Raw genomic sequence first — 15,746 nt, 5'->3', positions numbered from 1 at the left:
CCTTCCAATAAATTTTTTTTTGTAATTCTAAAAGAGAATGTGTACAATCGTACAGTAACGTGGAGCAACTTAAAATTTAGATTGTTTATATGTGAACACTCCTGTTTCTTAATATTAGGAGGGGCTGGTTTACAAAATAAACTTCTATCTCTTAGTATAAATCCTGTATTATAATAATAGTTACTTTTGTCTTAGTGAATATACAGGATTACACATTTTTTCCTCATCTGCACCATCTGTCCTCGGCACATTCCTAACAAATCCCCCACTCCCTCCAGTTTCCATCAGCTTTCATATATCACTTCACTTATGACATGTAAGAGTGCCTCCTGAGTTGTATTTTAGCTCAGCCTGAATGAACAGCTCTAATGCTTGTGCCTGCAGATCTGTTTTTTCTTGGTATTTATTTCTCACTGGAAATTTTATTGTCAGTCTTTTGTAACCTTTCATGTCGAGAATGAAGCATACTTGTGCTCTGCTTAAGCTGCTTTTCCCACTGAAGACATCTGTTCCCTATTGACCTCATGCTTCCTGTTGTATAGCTTTCTGTTCGAGCCAGTGATGCTTCCTATCTTGCACTCCAGTATATTAAATTACAACATTAACAAGGCCTCAGTGTTCACTATCACAGAATGCATGACACATTTTCTCTTTTGTACAGTTAATCGAGATAAACGTAGCTCTGTGTGCTTTGGCTAACACTACTTTGAAAACATGAATGCAGGGAAATAGACAGATATGAACATGATATATTAGATCATTGTTTCCAAATATTGTTAGCTGAAATTTATTTATGCAGAATTTAATTTACTGTTCGAACCACTTTAAGATGGTGTATAAGCAGAACAGATCATGAGAAAGGTAGGCTTGAGGACACAGGACAGGTCACCAGTATTGCCAGTGGTGTCTCTGCAGCTGATCTGCACAGTTTGTGCAGCGCTTTACAATATAAGGAAAACATTACAATCACAATACAATTCAACACAAGATGGTAAGGAGGGCCCTGCCCCTGAGGGCTTGCAATCTAAAAATGACTTGTTCTGTTTCTCTGTGTGGGGCCATCTTGGTAAAGACAGGGCTCTGCTTCTTTATGTCAGATCCTCCAGCTAGGAAAAGAGTGAGCAGCACAGTAGTGATATCACTAAATTTTCTTCAAGTATCCAGTCAGAGGTATCAGTGACTTAAATTCTAACTGCAGATATACATCTATAGGGATACAGAAGTGTCTCAACAACCTCGCATACCTGGAAGTCCTCTACTATTTTTCAGGAGGAATTCCAGACAAACTGTATAACTTTGTGTGCTGCTTAGCGAATCTTCACTTGAGTATATGTCATATTTATTAGACAGGAGCAACTGCTATGACTAGAGAGCTATACCTGTACAATATGGACAAGCTTTTCATTTGATTTTTTTAGTTCAATCTTAGTTTATTAAAATTAGAGCTGCAGCTAACGATTATTTTCAAAATCGATTAGTTAGCCGATTATTAAGTTCGATTAATCGGATAAACAATAAAATACATTTTAAAAAATGGCTCCAGTGATGGGACTAGTAGTTTGTATTGAGATTGCAGTCCATCACAGGAGCAAGCTTGGAGCGGTGGAAGTAAAAAAGAAAAAAAAATAGTGTGGTGTGCAATATAGTGAAATGGAAAGTGTAAAATTATACAGCAATGAATGCAAAATGGCACCGGCTATAGAGGACTACCAATCCCAGCTATAGTACATTATACAGCGCAATGCAGAATATAACCAACTATAGAGGAGTGCTCCTCTATAGCTGGTGGAATTCCGCATGGTGCTGTATAATGTATTATTGCTGGGATTTGTAGTCCTCTATACAGCGCAGTGCAGAATACCACCAGCTATAGACGAGTACAACAAATCCCAGCAATAGTACATTATACATACAGTGTATAATGTATTGCTGGGATTTGTATTCCTATGTATAATATACAGCACAATGTACCATCAGCTATAGAGGACTACAAATCCCAGCAATACATTATAGAGCACCATGTGGGGGAAAGTGCAGGCTTACCTGAGCAGTCTTCCAGCAACTTGCTTCTGAGATCGGGTCTGTCTGTCGACGGCTGTCATCCCCCCACACCTGCTCCTCCTTACTACATCCCCCCGCGTCCCTGTGGATGTGGGCGGGCGGTGAGTGTGAGGAGGGAGGTGCGTCGTGTAAAGGGTGGGCGGGTCTGGCAGCGATGAGCGTGATTTGGGGAGGAGGTGCGGCGCGCAGCGTATGTGTGGAGCGGTGAACAGGGCCAACTGATCGGAAGCCGATTAATCGATTATTGAAAAAGTTGACAACTTTTTCAATAATCGATTATGTCGATTAGTTGTTGCAGCCCTAATTAAAATTTTTACAGCCAAAAGCAAGAGGCCAAAATGTACAAGAATACTAAAATATTACAGCAAGAACAAGTAAAGATAAAGTCAAATAAATAATTTCCATAAACATAAGATCCACACAGTGCCTGTTATGGGTAGGAGGAACCCCTTCCTAAACAGGCAAAACCCCTAGTCAGTGAAAAACATTGAAAGTGTGCCCGATATATCAAGGGTGTGCCGGAGTATTCCTCTACATAATTATTATTATTATTATTATTCAGGATTTATATAGCACCAACAGTTTGCGCAGCACTTTACAATATAAGGAAGACATTACAATCAATCATAATGAACTTGCAAAATATACAGTATCCAACGTGGATGTCCCGTTATACCATGGAGCAAAATCTAAGCGGATGAAGCATAAACAAACTATACGCATGCATTAAAGATTAACGCAAATGTAAGGAAAGAGTAAAATAGAACAGAAAAAAGAGGGAGAATAGGAAAAGAGAAACAGCCCAGAGAGAGAAATAACAGTGTTAGGAAGAAAAGGAAAGTAGAGGAAAAGAAAAAGCACCCATCTCTGCCAAAATCCCAGATTTAGACCACAATAATTATCGCAAAACCATATCCAGAAATACCAGTAAGTCACGAAACACAAGCCAGGTAGACCAAGTAATTGTGAACCGCTCCCAGATATTATGTTGAGACTCCAAAAGGAGTTACAAATCCATGATCCATGACTGCAGACCATTTGGATAAGAGAGAGATCACGGGAGAGCACCAATGTCATGGGATGACCGCTCTTTTCACAGACTTCAGAGAGCCTGGAATCATGGACAATAGAACCATTTTATTTTAGATCATTTGAAACCCTGGAACCTGTCACTCTGTGGTAAGACTCCCAAAACCATCCACCAAAATTCTTTGATAAGAGGACAACCTCACCAAATGTGAGTCATATGCCTTGGAGATCGCTGACACAGCCAAAAAGAATGGGGTACAGAAGGGTGCAAATGATGCAAACAATCATAAATAAATGCATTAATTCATTAACTAGATCAATGGATAATCCTATTTCCCTGCCCCATTTAGATGTGTAGGAAGGTAGGTTTAGAGCAGACGAGAAAGAAACAATAGAGAATATTTGCAAAACAGTATGAGCGGTGGGGGAGTCCTGCAAAAGAAGAGATACAAAAGCCGTTAATAAAGGTCTTCTGCACTTCTGTTGCACCGTAGCAACAATTTAGGAAGTGCAATGGGCACAATTTGAAACAAGTATAGAAATCATGGCATAACCTCGATTTTCAATACATTAATCCTACCCAACCAGGATCATTTTTTACAGTTCTAATGAGCAAGGTTACGGATCGTTCGAGGAAGGATTCAAAGTTGAGAAAGAGCCAGTCCAGTCAAAGGCTTTGTCAGCATCAACCGATAAAAAGACAGAGGATTTTTTGAGGATTGGGCATGTTGCATTAGCAGCAACGCTTTGATAGTGTTGACCCTTGCCAAAGCCCACCTGATCCGAGTTGACAAGGGCAGGGACTTTCCAATGGGGGGCAAAAAACGCTGTCCCCAAACCAGTAGGGATGCAACGACAGCGGTATTGGTGCCTATACTGGGCACTGACACCCACGTACTCTTAAAAGGCCCGATACTAAGTGCCAGTGATGGCACTTTCAACTCTTAAATGGAAGCGGCTACCTGAGGTCCCGTGCTTGCTGACTTCCTGTAAACCACGTGGCCCGCAAATCTCCTCCTCCCTCCCCTCTTTACAGCACCAGCCTGCATATCATCTCCTTCCCACATCCTATCATAGAACCCGCACAACCTTCCTGTGATCTTCTGCTGGACATATCAGGCTGGCACCCACAAGCAGCAGCATATGTAGCATTATATTATTCTGCTTTGATGTATAATGTATTGCTGGGATTTGTAGTCGTCTATAGCTGATAGTACTGTTCTGCATTGCTGTATAATGCATCTCTGGGATTTGTAGTCCTTTATAGCTGATGGTATTGTTCTGCATTGCTGTATAATGTATCGCTGGAGATTGTAGTCCTCTATAGCTGGTGGTATTCGGCATTGCTGTATAATATATTGCTGAGATTTGTAGTCCCTTTACAGCTTGGAGTCAGTTGCAGAACTACCAGGGGTGCAGCCTTTGCAGCTGGGAGCGGGCCCTGGCACTTCACAACTATCCTAAAATCATCAGTGTGTATTATTTTAGGAAAACTTATATGACACAAAAAAAAAAGAATCGGCTTGGACAAGTACTTGAGGAAAAGTATCGGTACTCGTACTCGGTCAGGAAAAAATGGTATTGGTGCATCCCTACAAACCAGTGAGACAGGGCCTCACCGGCCAATAAGAGAAAGAAAAGAAAAGAAAAAAATTATCCTTACCCAAATCCACCAACGAGCTCGGTCTCCTTTCTCCAACACTAGCAGAAGTGATACAGCGCGTGCCTATTACTATTTAAACAGGCACTCGCATCCAGCCTCTGACAGGATAAGCAGAATGCGCAGCAGGCTTCCCCACTATGCTAATAGCGCAACCTGTGAAAAGCTGGATACAGCGTGCATGCTGTATTCAGCGATTGCCAGGTTACGCAAAATGTCTTGAAAAGGTAGCGGTGGGGCAAATTTTAATTGGGGGGTGCCAGAGTGTAGTCTTGCCTAGGGCAGCACAAAACCAAACTACACCACTGGTTTCAAGTTTCCAGGCCCAAATGTATTCTATAGCTACATTATAGCAGTAAAGAAGAACAGATGCACTTTTATTATCCCCGACTTTGGAAAAGCAAAGCAAAAAAAAGTAAATTTTGTTCACAGCAGTCAACCAGATTCTTTGTTTGGGGTACTGCGTTAAATGCACGGAAAACAACAGCACAGTCCACTAAAAATGAACATTTTAATTATAATGGTGCTATGTTTACTATACTGTAATATGTTTCTTTTTTATGATACAGGCAGAGCAAGCTACAGTTACTGCTGAATTTGAAAGCTACAAAGTTCGTGTTCATAACGTGTTAAAGCAACAGAAAAATAAGTCTGCATCTCAAGCAGAACATGAGGCCTTCAAGCAGGAAAGGTACGTGAAACTGATACAAAAATAAACTGCAATTCCTGAATGCAGACTAATATTTTCTAGTGATGCTTTATTCTGTAGAGCATGAAAATACTCGGTACAAAACTAGTATTTTCTTTTATAAATGTTCGTGTTTTCTGTATTGGCTTTAGGGAGCACCTACAAACAATGTTGGATCAAGTAAAAAATAAACTACAGGAAGCTCAGCACAGTCTTCAGATGAACACAGCGGAGCTGCAGGCTTTGCAGTCTGAACATGACATGTTATTGGAAAGGCATAATAAAATGCTGCAAGAAACGGTGACCAAAGAAGCTGAACTGAGAGAAAAGTGAGTCATTTTATGGTATCTCCCTAGGAAGAAATGTAAACATTAGACTAAATCTGGCCATAGATGGCTCAGTAAAAGAAAGCAGTAATTTGGCCATTCATGTGCTGCAAAAGGACAAAGTATGACTAAGTGCGCCAGTCATTATGGCCAGTAATGGCTCAGAAAGTATGGATCCTTTACCATTCTTTGTAGAAAGATAAAAGTTAAGAAGTATCCCACATGCTCTTCTGTGCAGCTTTAGACAAGGTCAGGATGGGCTATGGTGTCCATTTTAGTCATGCAAGGACTAACGGGTCTCTCCCTACCCATTATTCGCTGTGGTAGCTACCTGTCTATGGTCAGCCTAATTTAAGTATACAATGCATATATTTCAGTTTATTGTTTGTGGTGATTTTGTTTTCAAGACTTTTCCATTGCTCCCTTTCCAGAATTGTTAGCTTTATATTACATTCACTGCAGATCTGAAAAGTGTTGTCCAACTCTGTCCTCGGCGCTTGCAAGGGGGCGTGGCTGAGCGGACATCTAAAGACGCCTGCTCAGATCTAGAGAGCTCCTGGACGGCCGTTTTTTTACAACGACCGGGAAGTGGTTAAAGGGGTAAAACATGGGGAAATCTGCCTCTATCGTAAAGATGTACAGCATATGTGTTACTGTTGCAGATTTTCTCTCACTTCTGTCTGGCAGAACCATTGTCTCTCTAATGGATATCTTTGGCAGTAGGAAAAATTTCTTCAGGGGTTCTAGCGGCAACTTCTTAGGAGAAGGAGCTCCTTCACCACCAGCAAGAAGGATGGTTTTAAGTACAAAAGCAAAGATGCCAATAGAAACCCAATGAGGGATCTTAAAGAAGGACTTTTGATAAACTACATTTTTGATGAGAATATGGTTAATGGGTTTATTGTATACACAATGTCAATCTTTTGTCGTATTTGGTTTTATTCTACAGGTTGTGTACAGTGCAGTCAGAAAACATGGTGCTGAAGACTGAGCATGCCCAGGAAGTGAGTCAGCTGAGTGCTCAAAATGAAGCACAACGCAACAACTTCAGGGACCAAGTGAGGCGTTTCCAAGATGATCACAGGAAGACTGTAGAGACTCTGCAGCAGGAGCTGTCCAAAGTAGAAGCCCAGCTCTTCCAAGTTAAGAGTGAAGTTACTCTAACAAGTAAGCATGAAACTGTTGCTAATATTTTGCTTGTAATATTTTATTTTGATTATTTTGAATACTGCATAAAATTAGAGCTCTTCATAAATGCAAGCAAAGCATGCATTAGATTAGTAGGTGTGGTGTCCTTTAGGCTAAAGAAAAAGAAAATTTCGCAGTCACTAGTGGTTACATATTCCATGTGAATCTTGGTAAATTCATAATATATTACATATCGGATCGCAACACAAGTTTTTTTTTTTTTTGCATTAAAGCAAATTGCTATGTTCCCCGGTAACTGCATATTTGTCTGTTCTGTATATATGCTGTTGCATCATAAATATGCAAAGTTCTACTTAGCAGCCTGCAGATGGGACTGAATTAAAGGAGAACTATGAGATGAGTGAAAATCACTGAGCCTCATAGTTCGAGCCGACGCATGACAATGAAACTGTCACACGTCGGCTCAATAGATCGGGAAGTGAACGAACACATAACGTCGCTCGCTCACTTCTCGATCCTGTCCCTGCAGAGAGCCGTAACTGTCGCTCCCGGCCCCCCACAGGGATTCCCCCCCTCCCCTGTCCGATCCCCCAGCGCTGACTGGCGGAACGGACGGGGAGGGGGCGGGTACAGCTGGCTCTGCCTCTAGATAGGCAGGGCCAGCTGTCAGTCACGCAGCTGGGCGGATCTCGACAGTAATGTCAGGATCCGTCCCGGCTGCGGCGCTCTGAGTATACTGAGCTTAGGGTGACGGGAGGACGCTAGTTTGTGTCCACCCGTGACCCTTAGGAGAACTATGGGGAAAAACACTGACCCCATAGTTCTCCTTTAAGCTCAAAGTTTAAATTAGAGTTCGGCAAATTCCAGCTGCAGATTTCTTTTATTTTTTTTTCTGTCTTTTTTGCTGAGTACTGCAAAGTGTGGAATCCCATTAATGCAACCAGAGTAGGAGTGACTACTCTTGTTGTCAAGGCTTTCTCTCTTATCACTGTGTGATGCATGCTTTTTCCGGAAAAGTAGATGTTTGAAAAAAAAAAAGGCCTGGATTTGTCATATGTGATAGGTATTTCAAAAAGTAGTGACAAGTATTAGTCTGCTCTCATTAGAAAAACCTGTATGTTGTTTACTCCTTCCATTTTATTTAATGGCTAAAACCTTAATTTGGCAGCCAAGTGTTAAAATGATCTTTATGTAGATACAAATGTACTCAGCTGGTGGACTGTGTGAGAGACACATGATAATAACATCTGTTCGTGTATGCAAAGTTTAACAACATCAAGAAAGTGTTTGCAGAATCCCTAATCAGCTTGCTACTTCAGTGTTCAAGGCTGTGTGTTATATTTTTTCCTTGTATGACTGCAAAGCAAACAAAGAAATCACATATGCCTTATATAAGTGCATAGGAATAGAACATCACTGCATCTTGATACTGCATTTTTTGATGTACAGTAAACTTCCCATTATCCAGCATTCAAGCAACCAGCAATAAAAATTATTATTTTTTTGCGGACTTTCTCTCTCAGGCCCACTCCTCTTCTTAGTGGGCAGGGTTTTGGTATCCAGCCTGCTATTGCAATTCGAAATGGCCAATTGCAGGCTGGCTGTTGCACCTGCCCACTGAGCAGAGCTGCGGACCTGAGAGAGAACTTCCTCTCCTCAGGTCTGCTCCTTTGCTCAGTAGGTGGGGTTTTAATAACCAGCCTGGTATGGCAATTTGCAATAGCCATTAGCATTCTGGCTATTGCTCCTGGCTGCTTACATAGGGAGTGGTTGCTTGAGAGTTTCTATAAACTATTATAGAAACTATTTGGCACCTACCGATCCCCGCAGGTGCCGGATAACTGTGAGTTTACTGTATATCACAGTAATATCATTGTAAAATACTTCAGATTGGAAATAAAAAAGCTTTCTCAACATATATGAGCTTGAGCTCATGCCTGAAAGAATCTGATTCTATGTGATGAACTTTTATCTGCTGACATGACATCTACAATTTCGTGCCTGCTTGGGGAAGCTCTCAGTAATTGCTAGTGGCAGGTAATCTCTCCAACTCCCCAGAGAAGAATAAAAAGATTGTGCCACAAATTACAACCTATTTGAGTGTTACCATAGTCTGCCATTTGTATTCCATAGACTTGAATCATGCAACAAACTCTAATCATGTGTGGCAGGCTTTAGATAGATTATTGTCCTGTGGAGCTGCACAAGAGTTGTTATATGTTTAATGAAGAGTAACCTTAGAATACAATATTGATTTACTATATTGCATATAGGGATGCACCGATACCGAGTATTTGGGTGAGTATTCGTACATGCCCAAATGCTCCCGATGCCTATCCCCATATTGAAACTTCTAAAATCGGGAAGACGGGCGGCAAGTCATTACACACTGCCTGGCTTTTTGATTGGCAGGGAAGCTGGCTGTATGCTCCCTCGTCACCAGGAAGCATTGGTTGGGAAACCAGCTCAATTAAAAAGCTGGGCGGCGTGTAATGACTCGCCATCCACCTTCCTGATTGGTCAGGAAGCTGGCCAATGAGAAAGCCGGGGCGGCGAGTCATTACCTGCCCCCGGCTTCCTGATTGGCCAGGAAGCCGGCTCCATGCTTCCTCCTTACCTGGTGATGGGGTAGCACGGAGCCGGCTTCCCGGGCCTATCAGGAAGCTGGGTGCCGTGTAATGAATCGCCGCCCAGCTTCCTGATTGGCCAGAAAGCTGGCTCCATGCTTCCTCGTCACCTGGTGACAAGGGAGCAGGGAGACAGCTTCCCGGCTATTCAGAAACCCTGGCGTCGTGTCTTTACACGCTGCCCGGCTTCCTTAATGGGACTTCTGGTGTTTTGTATCGGTGAGTACCAAAATAAAAATATCGGTACTCAATACAGAAAAAATGGTATTGGTGCATCCCTAATTGTATACATAGAAATGTATACTAATGTGTGCACACACACACTCACTCTTTTACACCACTCTCTCATACTTCCACACTCTCCTTTTTCTTTTTTTTCCTATGCGGATCCTACAGGTCAACAGCAGCCTGTGAAAAGCTTAAGAGAAAGAAGACCAACTGACCTTCCAGTGTTGGATTTGTATTCTGTTGCCAGAGAAGAAGGCGAAGGAATGGAAACCACAGACACTGATTCTGTGTCCTCTGCAAACACTCACATAGCTAGTCTAGAGCAGCTACTTAGCTCATCTGATTTAAAAACAGGTAAACATTCTATTAATAAGCTAATATAAAGAAATCCCTACCTAGCATTGGCATTTTCTTTTACGCTTGCAGAACATGGTTACATCACTATTAGAACTACTGAGGTAAATAATGAGTTGTTGGCTTTTTGGTTGAAGTCAATTGTAGATCATTGCTTCTTAAAAATGCTATAAACATTGCTGATAAACATAATCTATTTTGCTAAATACAAGCATACACAAAGAGATCACTAATCTCAGTGAACTAACAGACTAGATATATTAGGCTAGATATGTTAGCCATAAGCTGTCCATACTCCTCAAAAACGAATATGAAATATAGAATAACCTGAAATAAGATCAGTTTATACATCCTACACTAAACATTACATGCAATTTTCAGCTTATTGAAAGAGTTGCTTAAAGTTCACTTGTGTTGACACAAACTACTACATTCTGGACTCACCTGGGGCATTTGCGTGGTGGAAATCTCACAAGTTCTCCTGCCTCCATAACTTTTTGGAGAAGGAGAAACATTCCGCAGCTGGCCCTCCATTCAGGAGACTTTCCATGCCCTGGCAGTGGAATATTTCCGCTACATGCTGCTACCACACTGGGCCTCTTTCTATTTCACCAACAGAGTGACACCAACCTCCTTGTCCACCTTTGAACACATTTGTTACCATACACCATTACAACTAAAATTGATATCTATACTCTATGCACACCTTAACTCTTTTTCCTCCTGGCTGAGACATGGCTAGCGAGCGAGACCTTAGTGCTTCAAAATCCGAAGCAGAATGGCAGCAGATCTAGACCACAGCGGCCACATGCACCATTAGTATTACATCCATGGAGGTTGCCTATAAATCTATAATGAGATGTTACATGATCCCCACCAGATTAGCCCATGTATGCCCTACTCAGTTGGCCTTCTGCTTTCGTGGCTGTTCTGTTAATGGGGACGTTTTACACATTTGGTGATCTTGCCCCATGATTAACAGGCTTTAGACGCACACATTCCGTCTATTTTGGAACCTTTTCCAGAAACGAGTACCCAGGGATCCCTGGTTCACACTTCTGCATTTCAAACCAGCAACTCTTACCAAGTCACAGCATAAGTTTGCTGTCTATATTTTCTTGGCTGCTAAACAGGCCATACCTCAGGCCTGGAAAAAGCAGTTTGTTTCATTTGCAGAAGTGCGACGCAGGATAGATTTTTTTTTTTTTTTTTTTTTTTTTATTAGTGAAAAATTTTTTACTTTCTTTTGCAATTTTTTTTTTTTTTTTTTTTTTTTTATAAATGAGAAATTGTCTAGCATCCTCTTGGACACACAAACGTTTTATGAGAATCTGGGATTCTTGCATTTCATACGCCCATCCCACCCTGCCTCAGGAGAGCTTCACGGCCATCTAGCCAGTCAGGCTCCTTGGAGGTTGCGTTGTGGCGGTGTCTGGCACTACTTCCTATTCACTCGTTCCTATTCCCTCTTTCTAGAACTCTGTTAATGTTGTGCCACTCCTTCTCCTCTTCATCTGTCTCTTTCCTTGATATGGTTTAAAAGGGTAGTCCAGGAGCAGTGAACATATGCTTATAGCCGATCTGTGATAGATGTTTATCCACATTAATCTAGCTCATGCACTGTCTTTCCCTATTGGATGTTCTTTGTTTGAGATGTTATGTTCCTTTTTTTTGTATATGTTTATTACCTGGATCACGCAATCCCTGCTTGCTCGCTATCAGCAAAGCCTTCTTTGTAACTTATAATTATTCACTTTTGGAAAATGACAATAAAATCTTTGTAAATGAAATTACTACTACATTGAAAACATGAATCGCAGGAAGGTACCTGCACTATATTGCCAAGTGACCTGTGATGCCCTGTACACTCCATTTGGTAGATAGGTCTGGGATGTGACATCCTGTACCTTACTGTAGGTGTATCAATAATAATGTGCAGGAGGGGTATAGACAAAGTTTGTTCTCACGGATTGCTGTCACTATTTAACAATAAGGTACCACGGGTGTGTAAAATTACAAGTAGGCACATCGAGGTAACTGCTTTTCTTCTGTGAAATGTATTAGAGTGTAGGTAAAATGTATTTAACTATAGGATGCAAAACTAGAGCATTGATTTTTTTAAAAAAATTTGTACCAGATATTAATGCTCAGCATACACAATATACCTCTAGGAACTTGTACAGTAGTAGTCATAAGCAATGTTGCGACAAATTTTGCCTAACTATGGCTTAGGTGATGAACCACAAAACAGGCTCTTATGGCTCTAAAGTACCACAGTAGATTTCTGCTCTTGGGTTTCAGGTTTGCACACAGCCACAGCCATCGTGAGAGGAATCTCACTCCTAATAGAGAAATAAATAAGCAGAGTTGGATATAAGAAACCAACAGGTGATGGGTGACCCCTCCCTCTGATTCGTCCTATAATTGAAATAGCACTTATAGGTGGACTGACCTTTTTAATATGCACTTTACTTGCTCTAGGCTTCACAAACTCCCCTAGTGTGTCCATGATAGTTAGCGGAAGCAAGTGTTATCTGAGAGGGGGAAAAAACAGCAAAGATCCTTCAGATAAGCTATTTACGTTTTCTTTGTTGCAATTTTGTATATATCTACAGAACTTGCTTAGTGCAGTTTTCATGTAAATCATTTTGTTTTACTTTTTTTGTTTGTAGCTGTAGAGCCACCCCAATGGCAACCTGAAATTTCCAGGGAAGAACTAACTGAGAAGCTCAACACAGCATCAAAGAGTGTGGATCATCTGAGTGGTTTGCTGCATGAAACAGAAGCAACAAATGCTATGCTTATGGAACAGATAACAGTATGTCATGTGCTTTTAGACCGGAATCACAGTTTTTATTGTATGCTTTCAAGACAGAAAATAAGTGCTTTATTTGTTTGCTATAGTGTGCAATATGAAGCGTAAATAATTGTTTTTAAAACTCTATAGAACCTAAAAGCAAAGTGGAATGCTGTTTAGGGAGTAAACAAAAATCTTATTCATGTTTTGTTGTTATAGGTAGGGACATATTTATGAAGCAGTTAATCTGACAGTTACACAACTTTTCACTTCAGATGGACCTTCTTAATGTGTTTTCAAATGACTGTGATTAATTCCCTATCAGTGAATGTTTAGTAAAAGTCACATTCTATATCCGAAACTGCTCGGGCGGCTGCAAAGCATCTTGGGTCGGGCGCATGCGCAGTTCAGATTTTTGGTCCGGGAGATGAGGAGAGGCGCAAGGTAAGTCTATGGACGCGTGCACCCGCATGCAGACACCGTGGGACAGGAAGTGCCAGCAAGGACAGAGGAGTCAGCACTGGATCGGAGACCCGCAGCAGCGCTGGAGAGAAGGCTGAAAAGGACAGGAAAGAAGAGGAAGAACAGATTAAGAGACATCATTTAAGGTAAGTGCTTTAATTAACATTGGGGGGAGGGGAAAAAAATTATCCTTTAATGTCACTTTAAGATTTGGAAGGTTTTATGCTGCCTGTCTGCCTGCCTTTTGAGACTTAAGTTGGTATATTGGGCACACAATCCTATTAGAGCTGACCTACATGAAGCAAAATAGCCCCAAATCAAGATGCCTATGCATTTCATCAAGGGGATAGGTTGCACAAAGAACATTTTTGAAGTGGGGTGTTTCTAGTGAAAGTTAAAGTAAACTCCTTGCAGATATTTTAAAAACACCAGCTAACATGTAAGGTTTTTATTGTTATCTGTGTCCCAGCTGGGGAGATGCAACCTGTTTTTGTCCTGATTACCATTTTCATGGGGACAGAAAATTATGAGAACTCAACAATTTACAGTTGTCACTGGAACAGGAATAGAGTGGACATCTTCTAATGGGGACACCTGTTCCAGTGAGAACATTCTAGGAGAGGATGTTCTCCATTTAAACACAGTCCACAAAAATAAAAAAAACATTTGATGGGTTGTAACAGTTTCCTGCTCTAAAAAAAGTTTGGCTTAAGATATACTTTAAAAAAACAGATTGAGAGCGCTACTACTGTATAAATAGTGCAAAGCTCACTCACGTTTAGGATGTAACGATGTCTCAGGGAGAGATCCACTGGAATCACTGATCAAACGTAGCTTTAGCAAAGGCAAAAAAAGATCAATTGAAAAGGAGTAGATGGGTGGGTGCCTGGGTGGATTTAGGCTTATAGTGGGGGCAAATGCTGTTATCTGTGTGGACTCAGCTGGCCAGGCTGAGCCGTAGCAGCAGTAAGAGGCACACGCTGAGTGGACGTCAGAGGGTCAGGTGACTCTGGAGACTGAGCGGTCCTGTAACACTGTAAGACCGCGATCCGATGCTGCAATAACACGGTGGTGTGGGGTCGGAGGGTTCTCAGAGCAGTCTGAGTAGGTAGTGCTCTGTGGGTTCGGTTGCTACGTGTTTCGAGGCACCGCCTCTTTGTCAAGCCTGTATACGTGCCCCAGCTCGCTCTCCCCACGTAGCCAGGCTCAATCTATCTGTTTTTTGTTGTTTCACACAGGGCTCCTCACCCTGTTCTCCATAGAGCTTGCACACTGTTTTTTAAACACCTGTGTCCACAAAAGTATTATTAGCTACTAATGTGTTAATACTTATATTCTTATATGCAGTACTATTTTAATATGTAGTATTATTTCAAGTACTATTACATACATTCTTTGTTTGTAATATTTGGGACTTCATAAAATGGTTAGAAAAAAAACAAGGGAACAAGAAGGAGTTTAACGCTAAATGAAACAAAAACATATATGTATGACCAAACTCCAGGGTTTCAATAGACTACTCAAAACATATATTGTCCCCTGTAAAGAGAAATCCCTCAAAAAGGAGATGGTCTTGCAAATGGATCACAAATAATTAAGTAGTATAACAAAATTTAATGGTCATTTATACATAAAGACACCTATACAAAACATTTAAAAACAATTAAAAAAGCTTCCCTGGAATCACCTAAATGTAATGATACGGATGTTTGGATACATAAATCTCCTAAAGTGCAGGAAGTCTCTGGTGCATGCAAAATGGTGATATATCAAAAACGGAGCTGTACTCACGTTGTGTTTTGTGACTCGTAATGGAGTAGTCCTTGTTATAGCCCACAGCGATGCATGCATGTAGATTGTTTCAAAACAATGTATCCGTTTGTAACGATTTCATTTCAAAAAGGTCCGCTTCAATGGCGGAGCAGAGGTTCCTTAAATGTTTTCCTCCCCGTCCATTTTTACTCACACCACTGTGTGGGATTAGACTCCAGTTTGAGGGAAAGGAGCCTCAGAGAAAGTTCCCACTCGTGCGGCCGCACTGTGGGATGGAATGTGGTGGAGTCCTCGCAGGAGTGTGTCCAGTGACACGGGAAGGAATGAAAGCTGTGTGTATTTACACTGGCAAGGACTCGCTTACGTCTCCCGGTCCTGGCTGCAGTGAACAAGATCTACTGCTGCTGTGTTTAGGCAGTATCCGCATCGGGTTTGCTTAGTCCACTAGATCCGGCGGCTGCGGAGATCCTCTGTCCTGCTCTCACCCGACCGTTCAGAAATCAATAATGGGTGTCCTGGGAAGCTAGAACACACGCTGTCCTGACGCGTTTCCCCCCGATAGCCGGGGCTTCTTCAGAGGGGCGTGTGTGAC

The 15,746-nt window shown here is 41.5% G+C and overlaps 1 protein-coding gene across 1 annotated transcript in view; it reads left to right on the top strand.

Moving 5' to 3' along the window:
* Positions 1-15,746, top strand: part of GCC2 (GRIP and coiled-coil domain containing 2) — a gene marked incomplete at its 5' end in the record, with an annotated part of 42,454 nt that overhangs the window by 25,501 nt on the left and 1,207 nt on the right. The window contains 5 exons of the mRNA XM_018568194.1: positions 5,320-5,441; positions 5,591-5,767; positions 6,714-6,931; positions 9,937-10,122; positions 12,801-12,940. Coding sequence (XP_018423696.1) covers positions 5,320-5,441; positions 5,591-5,767; positions 6,714-6,931; positions 9,937-10,122; positions 12,801-12,940 — 843 coding nt within the window. The remainder of the gene's footprint in view (positions 1-5,319; positions 5,442-5,590; positions 5,768-6,713; positions 6,932-9,936; positions 10,123-12,800; positions 12,941-15,746) is intronic.

The sequence above is a fragment of the Nanorana parkeri genome, unplaced genomic scaffold (genome assembly GCF_000935625.1).
Source record: "Nanorana parkeri isolate BGI_ZX_2015 unplaced genomic scaffold, ASM93562v1 scaffold1153, whole genome shotgun sequence".
In the NCBI taxonomy this organism is placed as follows: Eukaryota; Metazoa; Chordata; class Amphibia; order Anura; family Dicroglossidae; genus Nanorana; species Nanorana parkeri.
Note: the sequence above shows the minus strand (reverse complement) of the source record. Positions and strands in the feature narration are given on the sequence as shown.